Raw genomic sequence first — 18,450 nt, forward strand, 5'->3', positions numbered from 1 at the left:
GGGACAACAGCTGAGGGTCTAGAATTCACTTTCTTCTGCCCCCATTCTACAGCCATGAATCACTTGCTTCGAAAACTGCCGGACCGGCCATAAAATGCAGTTGCAACGAAATACTTCATAAAATGATGGGGAAAACAGCACATATAACTTGCTGCGTTTCATGACATGTCTATTAGTTTCAATATAGAGTACATTATAAGTGTTCGTATAAAAATAAATATGGTGAAGAAACGCTACACCCAAACTCTTAAACTGCGAAAAAACTACAACACACTTTACAAGCAGCGCCTAAGGCGTACCAGGGGGAAAATCCACGATTGACGTTCCAGAAAGCGATACGTGCGGTACGAGCACATGCCAGTTCTAAGAGTAGAAAATTATTACAAAAACGAACGCGTATTATTCCCGTACTTCAACGAGGTAGATTCTTTCCGATTCTATTTCCTGGGCTTGCTGCACTTGTTTCATTGCTAGGCAATGCTAGTGACATTGCCAAGGCTGTAAAGTCAGTCGAAGAACCAAAACAAGAGCTCGAATAAAGTAAACGATATAACGGAACTATCCAAGCTATTGTGTTGCGTGGAAAAGGCGTGGACATGAAGCTGGGCCCCTACAAAAAGGATTCGGCATTTACATCAATCCAAAAATATTTCCAAAAATCGTATCGTAAATACACTGCCTCGACGTGCAATGAAGCACGGGGAAGTTTCAAAATATGCAAACATGTTGAAAATTCCCCATTTTCGTGGTGTATTCATGCGCAATTGATTACTACTCTTCCATGGCGCTACTAAACCACAGTCAATAATCTAGGCGACAGTCATGTCCAGAGATCTCATTTTATGGCTTACTTTAAGCGAAGTAACGTCCTTCGCTACCTCGGTAGTTACGGAAACCTTCCATCTCCAGCAGGGCTTGTGTCCGACTCGTTGGCTGAACGGTCAGCGTACTGGCCTTCGGTTCAGACGGTCCCGGGTTCGATTCCCGGCCGGGTCGGGGATTTTAACCTTAATTGGTTAATTCCAATGGCACGGGGACTGGGTGTATGTGTTGTCTTCATCATCATTTCATCCTCATCACGACGCGCAGGTCACCTACGGGTGTCAAATAGAAAGACCTGCACCTGGCGAGCCGAACCCTTCCTGGGATATCCCGGCACTAAAAGCCATACGACATTTCATTTCAGCAGGGCTTGTGCGATATTTCGGAAGCAGTGCGACGGTGCATTATAATATGCGACGTGAGCGAAATTTTAACAGTCAGGACTGTGGTCGTCTCTGTCTCACTTTCCTATATAAGCGCGGATTTTGATGTAGAAATTTAAATCATTCAATCTTGAATTTCGTGCCAAGTTTGAAAAACTGCAATCTCAAGCGTTAAAAGGATAAACTCTATTTTTTAGGCATTTTGAAATAAAATAAGCATTTAATATATTAAATCATGCCTCTTGCAATAGATCATCAAGACCGAGGGGTTTGTTATAGATATTTGTACACACCTGTTTGTTATAGAAAATATGATAACTGAAAGTAGATCGATCACTGTACACGACGCAGGACCTGAAGTAACCATTTATTTTAGCCCGCCTATTGAACTAGTCTGTCGTCCGTTTCTATTGGGGCTAGTTTCTTATAAAAGTAATAATAGAATCTATAACATATTTCAAGACATTAACGACAAGTTCTACTACGACGAATCTGTGCTATCTCTATTATTCGGTGGTTATTCCATAAATGATATTCAAGAGCATATTTACGATATTCTCGCTGATGAATTTGGTGTACAGGAATTTTCATGGGGAAACGCAAATTTGAACTTTTTACGAACAATGTAGCGCATTGTACTCTCATTCTGTCCGCGTTTAAAACCGAGTTTTCACGATCAGATTCGATTTGACCGCTGTTAGGCTTGTCGGCAGGGAAACTTCCGCCGAACGCGCCTTATCAGTTCGATCAACCGATAAAATTACTCGAAAGTCGCCACGTATCGATTACTTGCAATATCGTCACAGACGTTAGAGTTTACGAAATTTAGCATTCGTTCTGCGATTTTATAAATGGTTAGCGTGCTGGCCTTTGGTCACAGGGGTCCAGGGTTCGATTCCCGGCAGGGTCGGAAATTTTAATCATCATTGGTTAATTTCTCTGGCACGGGGGCTGGATGCATGTGTCGTCTTCATCATCGTTTCATGCTCATCACGACGCGCAGGTCACCTACGTGCGTCAAATCAAAATACCTGCACCTGGTGAGCCGAACATGTCTTCAGACACTCTCGGCACTAAAAGCCATACGCCATTAAAATTTTCATAATTATCAACAATATCATACGCGAAAATCCAGGCGTTTTTCTCTACCATCCGGTGAGTGTGATCCACATAAGAGTAATAACCTGAAGCCTGGCGAATAAAAACAAACGTCTCTCTCAGTTAGTAGGTCACATGCCCCTAACGTACAAACTACACTTAAAGTCGGCATGAAGCAAGCGTATAAAATGGTACGCCCTATATATAAAGTCAAACCCATTTCTAATCAGACTACCATAAATTAAGTAATAAGTTTTCAACAACGAAAATTATTGTACGTTAGTAAAGAACTCTTCAACAGGTCGTCTATATACCTTGCCATAAACTCAGTTCTAGAAGTAACGAGACTGATCGAGTTGCAAGAAGGCATAGTAAGACTTGAACTCCATTCTTATCAGCCTTTTACTCAAGGTTTGAAAAATAACGTGAAATTCGTATGGTTATCAACCAACGAGATATTTAAACTTTACCGCATAAAAGTTATCCACAAATTGAGGGATAGCTTACAAAAGCGGATGGACCTACAGTATACCGACAACATCGACGTTAGGAAACCACGCAATAACTTTTCTATTTTCTGAGACGCGCTACGAGATTAATGGTGTTGTAATGAAACTTCACCCCTCGTACGTAACTGAAGAAAGTAAACATCTTTATATGGCGGGTTGGTGCTCCGACTCTAATAACGACTGGAAGATTAATACCGATGGAACATTTAAATGCCTTTATTGCAAAAAAGGTAGTGGTAGCCTTGACCGAGAACCACAAAAGGAAATGTTGTTGGTGCAAGACAATAGCTTAATCTAGTTATAGACAGGAATTATTATAATGTACTAAAAGTAGCCACCACCGTCGGGATTCGAAGATTAATCTGCAGAGAATGGTATGAAAAATGCCCGTCGTAAGTCTTTCCTATCAAGATAACTGAGAATTGTTTGAGAAGCCTTTCTCGTGGACAGAGAAGATTTTCTTCCGATGACGCAGAGCAAAGTTCTCTGCGAAACGTAAAGAATTTCACCTTATTTCCTTGGCACGGCATGATGCCCTAATCACCAAATTGTCAGCATATCGGATAGGAGGAAGAGCTTTGGAGTGGATTAGAGGCTATCTCACTAATAGAGTTTGCGTAGTAAAAGCCAATGGTATTATGTTAAAGCCGTACCACCCTGCTTCAGGTCTCCCCCAAGTATCTTTACCGGGCCCTCCTTTCTTTGTCATATTCATAAATGATATAACATCAGTTATACAACACAGTAATTGCCTTCTCTATGCTGACGATTTAAAGATCTTTAAGGTAATCAATAGTGAGTTGGACTGTAAGTTGTTACAGTCTGACTTAAACCTACTAACTGGTGTAAAAAGTGGCTGCTTGGTTTGAATACTTCAAAATGCAACGCAATTACATTTTCACGCAAGTTGGAACCAGTAAATTACCCTTACCATGTATGCAATTTCCAAATAGCTCGTCTGAATGAAATAAATGATCTTGGTGTGACACTTTCAAACTGCTACGGTCTTTCCTTCGAGAAACATTTAGACAAGATTTCTAAGAAAGGGTTTAAACTACTTGGCTTTCTGAAAAGAAATTGTGCCGAATTTGTTTCTCCTAGAACTCTAATAACTTTGTTTTGCACTCTAATCAGGCCATCGTTACAATACTTGTGAGGTATGGCTGCCTTCTCAGCAGTATTTAATACAAAACTTGGAAAGACTCCAAATAAGATCCATGAAATGGATCAGCTGCAAGGGTTTGGGTATTTCTCTCTCTTCGTACGATTACGAGTCTTTTTATGAGACAATGAGCATGAGGACATTGCACTCACGCCGCAGATGTGCCAATGCCCTCTTTCTTTATAAGTGTCTGACGAATAGAGTGGATTGCTCAACATTACTGGAGCTGATTCCATTACATGTTCCTTGTCACAATACTAGGCAAAGGTATATTTTTCATCTGCCTAAAGTGAGAACTGTGGCTAAGGCTAACTCATGGCTTGTGAGGGCACTAACATCACTGAATGAGGTGGGTGAATCAGTGGACCCTCTTCACTCACCCCCGTTTAGTTTTATTTATTTATTTATTTACTTATTTTATTTAAGGTTTTGCAAATATGCATATAAAAAGGTCTCTAGATTTAGTTTGAACTTGGTTCTTATTTTGAGAAATTAGTGTTATTTACTTAAGGTGTATTTGTTGTATGTTATGTTTTATTGAATCATCTTTAATTTGGAAAATAACCTGTTGATGATAAATAAATCTATTCTATTCTATTCTATTCTATTCTATTCTATTCTATTCTATTCTATTCTATAAGCCCAAAAGCCTATATCATGTCTATAAGTACGGGCTGTGAAAGCGTCGATGGCAATATAACTGAGTTTGTTTAAGATTAGAGAATGATACACCTTTACCCATCCAATTTAGAAGTCGAGAACTTGCCGAATACCCAGTTTTACCCTTTTCCGATAAGCATAGACGGTCTGTTAGGACTTCGCGATACACAAAAAGGTCGCTGTACATCATTGTTGGCTTTCAAGCGAATTGCATCTTCCAGCAGGCAAAAGATGCATCTCAATTTGACCCCACTACACTGCTAAACATACGACTTTACCTGAACGGCGTAACCTTTCCGTACGAAGCCTTAGATTTGAGTAGTAAATACTTGTACCTTCTGGCGCAGAGGCTCTCGCATGTACATGGGCTCGTATGGGACTAACTCGGTAGAGCAGCGCTAGGGCTTCCGAGGCAAGATGTCCGCTATACATTGGTTATATGAGACTAGAGAGGTGGTGTAAGAGCTAATACGTATGCATTGTTCTTATGGGCATAACTTTGGAGGTCTAGTTCAGGGGCTACAACGTGTAATTTATGACCTATTAGATTTATTAGCCTAACTTTCGGAAACTGGGGCAGTGGCTACTAGGGGAGATAGCTGCATACTCTGTTCGAAGAGACCCAACTAATGGTCTAGCTTAGGAGCTCATAACTTGTAACTTATGAACTGTTACTTTTATCGGCCTAACTTCCGGGAACTGAGGCAAGAGCCACTGGGCAAGGTGGTTGCTATACACTGTTCTTATGGACCTAACTCAAGAGAGCTACCTGAGAGGCTTACGACTTGTAACTTACGATCTATTGGTTTTATCAGCCGAACGTTTGGGAACTGAGACAGAGGCTGCTAGGCATGTGGTCCCTATACATTGGTTATATGAGATTAACTTTAAGGAGCTGGGCTAGGGCTCATCCTTCTACCCAGCTGCCTCTGATAACTTTAGTCTAGCTCAGGTGCTAGTGGTGATACATGAGATCTTTCGGCACTAACGTTGAGAGAGGGGGTGAATGCGGGGGAGCTGTGCAAGGGTTTCTGCATATTGGGCTAATTCGGCGGCTTAATACTCCTCATCGGATATCCTTCTTAACTTCAGTCCAGTGTAGGGGCAATTGCTTATACATGCGCTCTTACGGGACTAACTTGGAGTGAGCTGCACTAGCGCTCCTGAAGCAAGATCATCGATATACATTTTTATATGGGACTAACTCTAAGGAACTGATTGGCTAATGTGTATTAGGCTAATTCGGTGGCCTCATCCTTCTGACCGGCTGCTCTTTACAACCTTAGTCCAGCACAGGGGTTTGTGGTGATACTTGTGCTTTAATGACACTAACTTGGGGAGAGCTGTGCTAGGGCTCTTAAGGTAATCTACATAGCATATTCGCAAGTGAATTTGGAACTGCTAACAGATATTGACATGGTACACTTTATATAAACATTTACAGGTGATAGGACTGAGTGAAGCACGGCAGGTGTGAGATTGTCTCCTCAACAAATCAATTCATCTACGAGCAGGCTTATTAACCTTGAAAGAATTCGCTAAGGCAGGAAATACAAAGCTGATTGTTTCGTATTTAGCTCAAAGCTCCTACTTACGGTGTTACCTAATTCTGAATACTGTACAAACATCTACTTTCTGAGTTTTAAAGACTGTCTAGCTGAGGGGTATGCCTCTTGAAAGCACTACGGCCATCAGCCTAATGATCTGATCTAGGAATGACAGACAGAGGTGTCGTTAAAAAAAGCAAAATATTAAGTTTATATAGACTTAAGCTGAGTAACTCAGGTGGCAAAGCGCTAGCTTTTTAATCTTGAAAACTGTATGGTCATCAGACTAAAAGCTGACATAAGAATGGGAGACAAAGGTGATGTAAAACATAGCAGAATAGCAAGTATATGTGGACTAACTTAAGCTGAATAGCTCACGCGACAAAGCGCTAGCCTTGTAAGTCTTGAAAAACCCTCCTCATAGACTTAGTAGCTTATGACTTCCTCCTCCTTTTTCATTAAAAGGCTAAAGGGAAGAGGGGCTATGGGGCTAAAGAGCTAAAGGGCATTAGTAGGCGAATGAGCACAGAAGGAATAAAGGGAAAAGGGGCTAAAGGACAATTAACGGCAATAAATAGCACTAAAGGACTGAAGGGAGAATGGCTAACGGGCACTTAAAGGCTAAAGGGAAAATGAACAAGTGCACTAAAGGGAAATAGGGTTAAAGGGAACTAAAGGCTAAAGGGTACTAAAGGACACTAAAGGATACTAAAGTTTTAGAGGATGCAAAGGACAGGAACACTCAGTTTATCATTGTAACTCTAGAGCTTATAGATTTGAAATCTAGAAACCTAGAGTGGCCTACAGTACGTTTTTACTCACTTAGAGATTACGAGATTACTTAGCGATTACGAGTCTGTAACAATATAGCTACTCGATCTACATATGCTACAGGAGGACAACTTAGGAGGGGGTGAGGTTGAGGGTGAGGGTAGGGGATGGGAAAGTAAGAAGGTGTTCAGAACCGTAAAAGGTTCAGGCTACTTTCCTAATGAAAGAGAGGCATACTTACAACATATCCGAGACGTATAACTAGAACACAACCTTTTAAGAAGTAACACCTGTAGCACGATGCAAAAAAGGAAAATGTATTATACCTGGATAGCTGTTGCATTGTTCTTCTGTGGCTGGGGGCGTAGCATAAGAACTAATGCATATGCATAGCTAACTTAGAACTTGTAACTTAGTACCTATTTGTCTTATCGAACTAAAGCCGGTGACCTGACGCAGAGGTATTCCGTAGATATTTCTCTAGTATTTAGGCTGTCTCTTCACATTTATCCTGGCTTGAGACCGGCTCTACAGCTATGGGCGGAGTTAACGCACTTAGGACGAGGAAGTTACGAAAGATCCTGTAACAATATAACTACTCTATCTACATATGCTACAGGAAAGGGTGAGGTTGAGGGTGATGGTGAGGGTGGGGGCTAGGGAATTAGGAAGGTGTTTAGACTGCTGTACTGTCGAGAGATGGCTTACAGGTGAGGTTTTCACTTTGAAGAGCTATTACTCAATAATAGCCGCATTACGTATTTATTGCTCTATTTCTAAAATATCTGCTCTATATTCTGTATGAATGCCATCTTGATAGGCTCTTAGCAGTTGCAAACGTTTTATGAGTAGGTTGGTGTCTTTACCGTATCTTACATCTGCATAGGGTAACAGAGGCTTGTTGTTAATTTTGAGTTTACATACATACAGTTGATATATAAGAACATGTTCTGATGTAGTACGTGCTTCTGCAGTAGCGTTTCTAGGTACAAACTTAACTTGTTTTGATGGCGAATATGAGGAGAGCATTTGGGTGAAATCCCTCCTCCACGCTTGCTCGAACTATGACTGCTCGTTGGGCCTGAGAAACCGTATCTAGAAGATCCCTGCGTTCTGGTTATCACTGCACATGACGCACGCATATACGTTTTTATCGACCGCTATTATTTTCTGTATAATGCTAAGAATCGTAAATACTTGTCTTTCTTTGTCTTCTTTTATTGGGAGTAATACATGATTTTCCCTCGTGGAACACTTCTTTCATTCCTTTAAAATTCTCTTAAAGCTATTCACTGAAATACCGTAGCCTAGGACGCACGCTGTTGAATTAAATATGCAGGTTCTTCACCGTTTTCCTGTTGCAAATATTGTACTCATTACATACTATTTCCCTACTTTGTCTATTAAGAACAAATGAGATTGCTACACTCCGCTTCGATTATTACTACAGAGTCCGTACGTGGAGATCCATCAAAACCCAACTTCCTCTTTCCCCGCCCCTTCTACAACCACGGCACTGTGGGCTTGGTTACTGCGCATGTCGTTGTTTGGTTCTTGCTATGTCTTATGACCAGCACCTAGATGTCACTGCACATTTTATAAATTAAGATTTCGAAATACACTGACTGACAGAGCAAATGCAACACCAAGAAGGAGTGGTTCGAAAGAGATGAAAGTTGGGGAAAAAACAGAGACGGCACGGACGAATAATTGATGTTTATTTCAAACCGATATGCAGGTTACACAATGCGCACGGCATCGACTCAGTAGGATGTAGGACCACCGCGAGCGGCGATGCACGCAGAAACCCGTCGAGGTACAGAGTCAATAAGAGTGCGGATGGTGTCCTGAGGGATGGTTCTCCATTCTCTGTCAACCATTTGCCACAGTTGGTCGTCCGTACGAGGCTGGGGCAGAGTTTGCAAACGGCGTCCAATGAGATCCCACACGTGTTCGATTGGTGAGAGATCCGGAGAGTACGCTGGCCACGGAAGCATCTGTACACCTCGTAGAGCCTGTTGGGAGATGCGAGCAGTGTGTGGGCGGGCATTATCCTGCTGAAACAGAGCATTGGGCAGCCCCTGAAGGTACGGGAGTGCCACCGGCCGCAGCACATGCTGCACGTAGCGGTGGGCATTTAACGTGCCTTGAATACGCACTAGAGGTGACGTGGAATCATACGCAATAGCGCCCCAAACCATGATGCCGCGTTGTCTAGCGGTAGGGCGCTCCACAGTTACTGCCGGATTTGACCTTTCTCCACGCCGACGCCACACTCGTCTGCGGTGACTATCACTGACAGAACAGAAGCGTGACTCATCGGAGAACACGACGTTCCGCCATTCCCTCATCCAAGTCGCTCTAGCCCGGCACATTGCCAGGCGTGCACGTCTATGCTGTGGAGTCAATGGTAGTCTTCTGAGCGGACGCCGGGAGTGCAGGCCTCCTTCAACCAATCGACGGGAAATTGTTCTGGTCGATATTGGAACAGCCAGGGTGTCTTGCACATGCTGAAGAATGGCGGTTGACGTGGCGTGCGGGGCTGCCACCGCTTGGCTGCGGATGCGCCGATCCTCGCGTGCTGACGTCACTCGGGCTGCGCCTGGACCCCTCGCACGTGCCACATGTCCCTGCGCTAACCATCTTCGCCACAGGCGCTGCACTGTGGACACATCCCTATGGGTATCGGCTGCGATTTGACGAAGCGACCAACCTGCCCTTCTCAGCCCGATCACCATACCCCTCGTAAAGTCGTCTGTCTGCTGGAAATGCCTCCGTTGACGGCGGCCTGGCATTCTTAGCTATACACGTGTCCTGTGGCACATGACAACACGTTCTACAATGACTGTCGGCTGAGAAATCACGGTACGAAGTGGGCCACTCGCCAACGCCGTGTCCCATTTATCGTTCACTACGTGCGCAGCACAGCGGCGCATTTCACATCATGAGCATACCTCAGTGACGTCAGTCTACCCTGCAATTGGCATAAAGTTCTGACCACTCCTTCTTGGTGTTGCATTTGCTCTGTCAGTCAGTGTATTTATTCCGGGAATGTAACTGGGTCATTACAAACATTTCTGTGAATAGTTAAGGAAGTGAGCAATGAGTTGATGAAAGGGACAGTGGGATTGAAGAAAGCTAGAAGGAGATTTATAATACTGCTATTTGCGTACTTAGTAAGGTGTGGTTAGTGGCTGGTAGAGTCAGCAGATACAACGACTGCTCCTCCCAGAAGCTGATCTTCAACTTGTGTCATGTTACTTTTATATCCTAGTACAACAACCTAATACTGCAGTGTAATGTATACACATAAATATGATACTGGAAAGTAACCATTTGTCCAATCCCTGCTGCTCAGGCATTCGGGTGTGTGGGGATCTGTGTTTTCAGGCGGACATTAATGGCGGTTGTATGACGCTCCCACCCGACGGGTTGTGGGTACCGTCTGGGCTTTTGGGAGTCGTCGCACACGTGAGAAGTCCTTTCCGAAGCAGCACGCACAGAGTATTCTGAATCTCTCTACAACAACCCCTCGAGAGGGGACCGATGGCCACATGACCCTTCGACGACAGGCAGGGGTTATCTGTGGATGTATTCAATGACTCTTCTTGAGTGAACATAATGTAAGAGCCTCTACTGACATTCGTTTTGAATGTTAAAATTTATCAGATTTAGTTTTCCACAATCTTCACTGCACAGATATCTGTTCCTTCAACCCAGTGGACTTCAAGACTGGATACTATGATTCTTCTTTTACAGAATACTGTAGTCTGTACTCACAGCCCGTATTTCCTTATGAATCTCAACAAATCGTTTTCTTCCTCTTCCAGGGAAAACAATGTTCCGATCAAAGACGACAATTTTGTTCTGGTTGAGTGTCTCCCTAGGAAGCATCAGAGCTGACGAGTGTGGAGAGAATGTAGTGAAAATGGTTACCGTGGATGGGTCTAAGGATTGCAAACTACGCATAAATACAGGTAATTCAAATTTTTCAATAGCCTTCTTCTCGTAGGTCTGTAATTATTCGGTATTGCCCAAGTAACACTAGTGATATCAGTTACTCATGAAGTATAAAATTACCGGTACAGTATTTGTCGAAGGGAAGGTATTTATGTCGATTCCTCTACTCTCCTTTATTCAGGAACACTTTCGCAATCCAAATTCAAGCTTCTTAAGACAGAACAGGAACTACAAATGCCAACAATAGACGTTAGGTTAATAATAATAATAATAATAATAATAATAATAATAATAATAATAATAATAATAATAATAATAATAATAATAATACAGTCTAGGTTACTGGTTATAGATGCAATGAATTACTTCAACAACTATGGCAAATATAGGATGTACACTAGGGAAATTGGAAATTGCAACTCCACGAAAGAATAGGTCATTCGTGCTGATATGGGAGATATGGTCTCTGGTGGGAACCGAAAGAATACTAGTTTCAGACCAATCGGATTGTTCATACGGCCTTCTCCTCCTGTTTGATCACGGACGATCCTCCTCAAATATGCGGAGCCCAGTACAGTTTAGCTGCTATGTAGTTTTTGATGTGCAGTTGCGTGAAGTGTTCGAATGTGGAACATGCTTCGCTGACGGGTACAAGAACGATATCAACAATTATGGCCTGTTTTATACACCACTGTGATGACCCATGAAATTATGGAAGTCATTTACCTCGGTTAATTGAATTTCGATCGACTGAACAGACTTGCTCTACACATTAAAAATTAAATTAGTTGACCGAACATAACACAATGGGTCGGTTGATAACTATGCTAACACACAATTTAAATAACTTCACTAAAGACTGATCACACAGGTACGATCTTATCATCACAAGTAATATTCATGTTGATCTGTTTAGCGATTTGGTAGATTGTATTATTTTACTGAACTAGTGTATTTGAAATGTTGCTTTTACGATGTTAACCATGTCATCTTCCTAAACACTACATTTAATAAAACTATGGATGATTATTCCACATTCATTATGTACAAGTAATTACAAGTGCAGATGCAGTTAAAGGAGAACACAACACAAAAACACATATTTCGTTATTCATTACTAAATATGTATTATGGGAATGTAATAACAATGCCGTTAATCCGGTGCCTCTATGTCCAACCATTTTCAAGTTATGTGCGGAAGTAGTAACTGGTCGTGACGTCACTGCGCTGTAGAGCCTACCTGGCAGCCTTGACACTGGGAGTAAACTCGCGCAGTCTTTTCCCGCACTCCATCTGCTACTGCCGTGTTCTTCTGTTGCCAGTGTTAGTGGGCTTATTTTTATATATAATGGATGTAAATATCATTCGTCCGTATCAGTATGAGCCAGAACGAACGACGTTTGCTGATGTCCATTCAGGTAGCGATCTTGACATGGATATGGATGGCACGCGAATTTGGTGAAAATGTAATGAGTGTACATCATGGATACGGATGAAGAAAGTGTATGCTGTTGTGAATTAGACAATGTAAAAGCAGTAAAATATGATAAATTTATGTGTATAACAAGAAATCACTCGTTTACAAGGCTTATTTTAGACTGTGAAGTATTGACAATGACAAGGCATAACATGAGCTTAAAAACAAAGAACATGGCAAGGAAACATTTACTGACAGCTTTAAATCCATCAAATAGAACTTGGCGTTTTATTTGTTACAAACAGTTCACTTCGTGGGTAAATTCATGGATTGCGATTGGTAAAAAGAACAGAGTTGTCATACCATCACGTGTTGTCAACACCATAAGGAACACATTTCCGGAACCCGATGGCACCTATGTGGGCTTCAAGTTGTAAATGAAAAAATGAAATTAAAACAGTGGAATTATGAGTTTCTTAAGCTTGTTTGTATGATATAGATAATGTATTGTTTTGACATGAAGTAGGTACCTCATTTATTTTTGCGAGTGAAATCGTGAGAAGTGCTTCTTGATCAGGTCGTCATTGGAAGGTCGAGGTATTGGAGCGATGTTTTTAGGCAGTGACAGATCCATTGCTTGATCTTCAGGTGAGGCTCTACTATAGTTAGTTTGCAAGAGATTTATTTTCTTCATTATTGCCTTCGTCCATCCATCGCTTGACGCCTCATATTTCTGTTTTATCACCCAGGCTCCTGTTGATTTTGAGTACTGAGTTTTGATACCAGCTTTCAATTTATTAATCTTCCAATTATAGTCCAATGCCGCAATCACTGGCCTGAGCTTTAAGCCTCTGTACGAGAAATGAACTCTTTTAGGAGCATATTTCAAACGAAGGTTGTGATAACGTTCTAGGCTTCCGGTGTGAACGTAGTATTTTATATGTTCCGCATCTTTTAAAAAAGATTTGCCTGAAACTATTTTCTTCAAGGCCTCATATGAATTTCAATTTCCTTTAATCCACATTTTCTTTCTCTCTTCCTCCTCCGTTAATGTATCGTGCTCACAGGATTTCCATTCACCGTTTTCTAACCACTTATGCTCATTTTTTACGTGGTGCAAAATTGACGTAAATTTATCGATTAACACAGAACTGTTTCCATTACATGTTTGTGCTGCCCACCATAAATGATTATTTATACTGGCCTTCCACGCTTGAACTTCTGGATGATTTTTATCGAGAGCTTTCATATTTTTCATTAGACTTTTTGATATGTGCCAAACATCAAATTCATGTTCAATATCAGGATACTGCGTTCTCAGTAAATACATTACTCTTTGTGTCTATCGGAAAGGAAGAGTTTTATATTACAATTTTCTTCCTGTACAATCTTCCTCATCGCGATTTCACACGCAGCCCTTTCAAGATCATCTTTCACCATCACTCTCTGAACAAGTTCCAAATGAGCTATGCGGCCTGAATTTATATCCATTAGTGAATACACTAAATATTTGGCTGAAAAGCCGGGAGAATCGTACTGGCCATCTCCGGCTAACCAATTGGGGTCGGCACTGCTTTTCAAACAATCAATAACATTAGTCCTTTCTTGATCCCAAGTACCCTCCACTATCGGACCAGTTACTCTATGAATAATTCTATCATATACAGTTCGTGACATCATATGTAAGTTAATGGACTTGCAGAATGACAGAAAAGGTTCAAACAGAATGCCTGACAACAATACTGCTGATGATATTAGGATATTTGCTTCCGGTTTCTTCCCTTCCATAGGTTGAGAATACCAACAGACTTTATTACCACAATCGCAAAGTTATTTTATGCACAACATAGTCCCTTTAATGTAATGTGAAATGTTTTTCACTTTACTTTTACAAATATAACAAATTTCAAAGAGTGTGAGCAAACTTGTCCCCGGTACAAAGAAATATGAACCTGTAATATGTACATCGTCCTTAGTGTGTTCGTTATCAGTATCACTAATATAACTTTCACTGTCACTTTCATCAGGTTCATAGAAACTGTCATTCAACTGTTCTCCCATTACATCACTGTTCAAGGCTGTGTCGGAAGTTACAACGCCGAAGTATTTTCTAGCTATTTCACTTCCTAACTCACACTGTATTTCTACATTACATTCGTGTCTGTCTGGTGAAATATTTTTACTCATATCATTCTGAACGTCGTGTACATCATTATCGTTATCACTTTCATTTAATACTGTGTCAACAAACTCCCTTCGTCTTTTAGCCTCATACCTTTCCGTCCTGCTCTTTTTAGTTTCTGACGAGTACTCCCACAGTGTATTTTGTGAAGCGGCTTCCGTATGAATTAGCATTACTGCCTGAAAAGTATCTTTATCTGTCTACGCCAGACATTTTATTGAAGGAACAGACCCTGGCTTCAATTTCGGACCTTGCAGCTTTTCCGTAGGCATCACCTTCATTTTCAAAAGCTGCGTTTCATCATAGTCTGTATTTTTAAAATGCACTAGCACACAGTAGCTCCCTTACCGGGAGAAAAGTGTTTCCTCTTGCAAAATTGTACCCAACTGCTAAACCTTCGAGGCGACTTACTTCGATTTGGAAACCTATGGAAATGTATTTCTTTCTCTGTACACTTTCGATTTCTACTCGTTGTGTTGTTACAGCCGTACACACTACAGGAAGACATTTCGACAAACAGTCAATGCACTATTATAATAAACAACACTTCAAGTAAACGGAAGAGCGGCTGAGCGCGTACTGCAATAATCAACTGGATGGCTCGCTCAGCGCTTACAGCGCAGTGACGTCACAGCTACTCGTGTTTCCTTAGTTCACCGGTCTGCGGAGCGGTGCACAGCAAAAGCAAATATATAGTTGAACACTGTCCGATACACTCTTTGATTCTGAGGCAACTTGATTTTTGTGTTGTGTTCTCCTTTAAACATAGCCTATTGTAAATCACACAACATAATATAACCCTGAGAAAAAAATACATTCTAGCTTATTATATTCTACTTATTTACAAATAATATAGTTTCACGTACTAGGTTAATCTTCATTATAATATTGCGGACACTGACATTTCATTATTATTATTCTTCTTTCTTCGTTTCGGCCTGCTGTGGACCACGTTATTTCAACCGTTTGCATCCTTGAGCTTTAATTCTTCCCCAGTACTCACGCATTCTCGTTCTGTGAGCCTCCTTCCTTTCATCAGTCCACTTCTTGCCTGTTTTCAACTTTGGCCTTTCTTGGAACCTCTTGTATCCCTGGAGCTTTTTCTGGAGAGGAGCACGTTTCTGGATGTCTTCGAGTGTGATTCCTATTTCTTGAAGGTCTTTTTCAACTTCGATAAACCAGGGTCCCTTGGTTTTCTTGTTAAGAAAGTAGGAAAAGATCCTATTGGTTTGTCTCTGTGTGCTCATGCGTGCTATATGGCCATAAAAATTAATCCTCCTTTTCCGAATCGTGTCCGTTATCCTCTCCATATGCTGGTACAGATCGCTGTTGTGTCGTCTCCTGTACTCACCATTTTCTTTGATTGGTCCAAGAATCTTTCTCAGGATTTTTCTTTCTTTAGCTTCTAGCTTCTCCATCAGACCTTTTCTGTTCATTGCAAGGCATTCTGCTGCGTACAGTGCTTCCGGGCGTACAACCGAACAATAATGCCTAAGCTTGGCGTTGATGGACACTGATCTTTTGTTGTAGACATTCCTAGACAGCTGATATGCCACCTCCATCTTGTTGATTTTGCACATGATTGCTTCTTTCTCAGAGTTGTTAGGTACTATCCACTCGCCTAAGTACTTAAACTTTTCCACCTGCTTGATTTTTCCCTGTTCCACAATGAGCTCTCTGGGGGCTGGCTTGATGTTGGTTATAAACTCTGTTTTTTGGAAAGAGATTTGGAGGCCAGCTTTTGCTGCTTGGATTCTCAGTTGGTTAATTTGTTTTTCAGCAGTATCCAGGGAATCAGAAAAGATCGCTAGGTCATATGAAAAAGCTAGGCACTCTATGATAAGATCATCTTTCTTATATCCTATTCTAAGGCCATTCTCAACCTCTTCCTTGCACATCTCCTTGCGCCATTCCCGAATGATTTTCTCCAGAGCGCAGTTGAAGAGAAGCGGGGATAGTCCATCCCCTTGCCTAACACCAGTCTTGATTTCAAAGACGTTCGAAATTTCTCCCCTGAATTTCACCCTGGACGTAGTGCTGGTTAAGGTCTGTTGAATGATAGCTCTCGTTTTGTTGTCTAAGCCCATTTCCTTCAGAATGCGGAGGAGTGTGTGTCGGTCTATGGAGTCGTAGGCTTTTTGGAAGTCAACAAAAGTAACTACAAAATTCTTATTCCTGGATTTTAGGTACGACAGGACAGACTTAAGGTTCATGATCTGCTCTGCACAAGATCGTCCTTTTCTAAAGCCTCCTTGGTATTCACCCAACTGTGAATCAAGTTGCTCTTCTGCCCGAGTTCGAAGGGCTTTGGAGAGAATTTTGTATGTTACTGCGAGAAGGGAGATGCCGCGATAGTTGTTTACATCTGTTTTGTCACCTTTCTTATGGAGGGGATGAATCAGGGCTGCTGTCCAATCATTTGGGATCTTCTCTGTTTCCCAGATCTCGCGAATGATCTCAGTTAGTTTATCGATCGCCTTTTCACCTGCAGCCTTCCAGAGTTAAGCAATTATCGCATCTTCTCCAGGTGCTTTGTTGTTCTTTAATGATGTAATTATCTGTTTGATTTCCTCTTTTGTGGTGGGAGAAGAGTCTGGGTTGGGATGTCTGGATTCTTCAAAGGTGAATTCTGATTCTGGTTCTTCGCAGTTAAGAAGAGATTCAAAATATTTAGCCAAGATTTGGCAGTTATCCTTGTCGTTGTAGGCAACTTCTCCATTTTGATCTCGGAAGTGTAGACTTGGTGGGGTGTACTTGGTGAGGTTGTGTTTGAAGGTTCTATAGAAATCCCTAGTATTATTCTTATTGAAGTCCTGCTCGATCTGTGTCAGTTGGTTTTTGTCAAATGCGCGCTTTACTTGGCGGATCACTTTCGCTGCATGTTTCCTAGCCTCCAGAAAGTCTTCATATCTTTCTGGATTCTTCAGGGAATTCCATCTTTGCCAAATTATTATTATTATTATTATTATTATTATTATTATTATTATTATTATTATTATTATTATTATTATTATTATTATTATTATTATTATTAAGGTTGGTGTTATTGATTGGTACTCCTACAGCTCCTGTATCTCAGTGACTATCAATGTCTATCTTCACTGAAGTGGCCGTTGATCATGTCTCATATGTTTTATCATGATCACCTAATACAGCATTGTTATGGGATTAACGTCACGACTATTCTTCAACAATTTTATCAATTTAAACATTTTAAAATGCAACTTTATTTACTAAATGCTTGACAATGATAACTCTTGTCATAATTATTAAGATCCACTCACTTATTTAATTACTACGAAAAACAATTGGCCATAAAGTATTACTGCTTTGTATTTAATTATGAAGAACATTACAGGCTTTCGGCCCAAATACATGTTCCCGTTACAAAGAAAAAATGAACTAAATCTACCATGTGGACAGAAACCGTTACAATAAAAAAATACAAAATAAAAATAAACTAAGTCTACTATGTGGACGTTCACATGGGCAAAAAACCGGGCCACATGCAAGCGCCACCCTTATAACTACCTTGTTCCCTTTACAATGCAAAAACATACAAAATAAAAATAACTACATTTTTATATGTGGACGCTCATATGGGCGGAAAACCTATCCATGTGTAAGCGCGTCCGCACTCCCTGGAACGACACTTCCCCCTTCATGAGGAAAAAAGTAGCCGCCCTCCCTGGAACGACACGTCCGGCCCTCTACACAGTTAACAAAGCTATATCCTCATCATTCCGTTTGATTACGGGGCGCATGTGGTCCTTCTCTCCCTCTCGACCTCCATCTATTCACCTTTGCCAACAAAATTTGGGATAGGCCCGCCCTATCCCTCCCTCTTGTGTCATTCCCTCCCTCCCCTTCCTAAAACAGTAAAAATAAAAAATAAAAATGTACAAAGTCTACCATGTGGACGCTCACATGGGCGGAAAC

The 18,450-nt window shown here is 41.3% G+C and overlaps 1 protein-coding gene across 1 annotated transcript in view; it reads left to right on the forward strand.

The window, feature by feature from the left end:
• Positions 1–18,450, forward strand: part of LOC136864648 (peroxidase) — a 331,409-nt gene that overhangs the window by 37,873 nt on the left and 275,086 nt on the right. Inside the window, exon 2 of the mRNA XM_067141918.2 lies at positions 10,783–10,929. Coding sequence (XP_066998019.2) covers positions 10,791–10,929 — 139 coding nt within the window. The 5' untranslated portion in view covers positions 10,783–10,790. The remainder of the gene's footprint in view (positions 1–10,782; positions 10,930–18,450) is intronic.

This window comes from Anabrus simplex, chromosome 2 (genome assembly GCF_040414725.1).
Source record: "Anabrus simplex isolate iqAnaSimp1 chromosome 2, ASM4041472v1, whole genome shotgun sequence".
Lineage (NCBI taxonomy): Eukaryota > Metazoa > Arthropoda > Insecta > Orthoptera > Tettigoniidae > Anabrus > Anabrus simplex.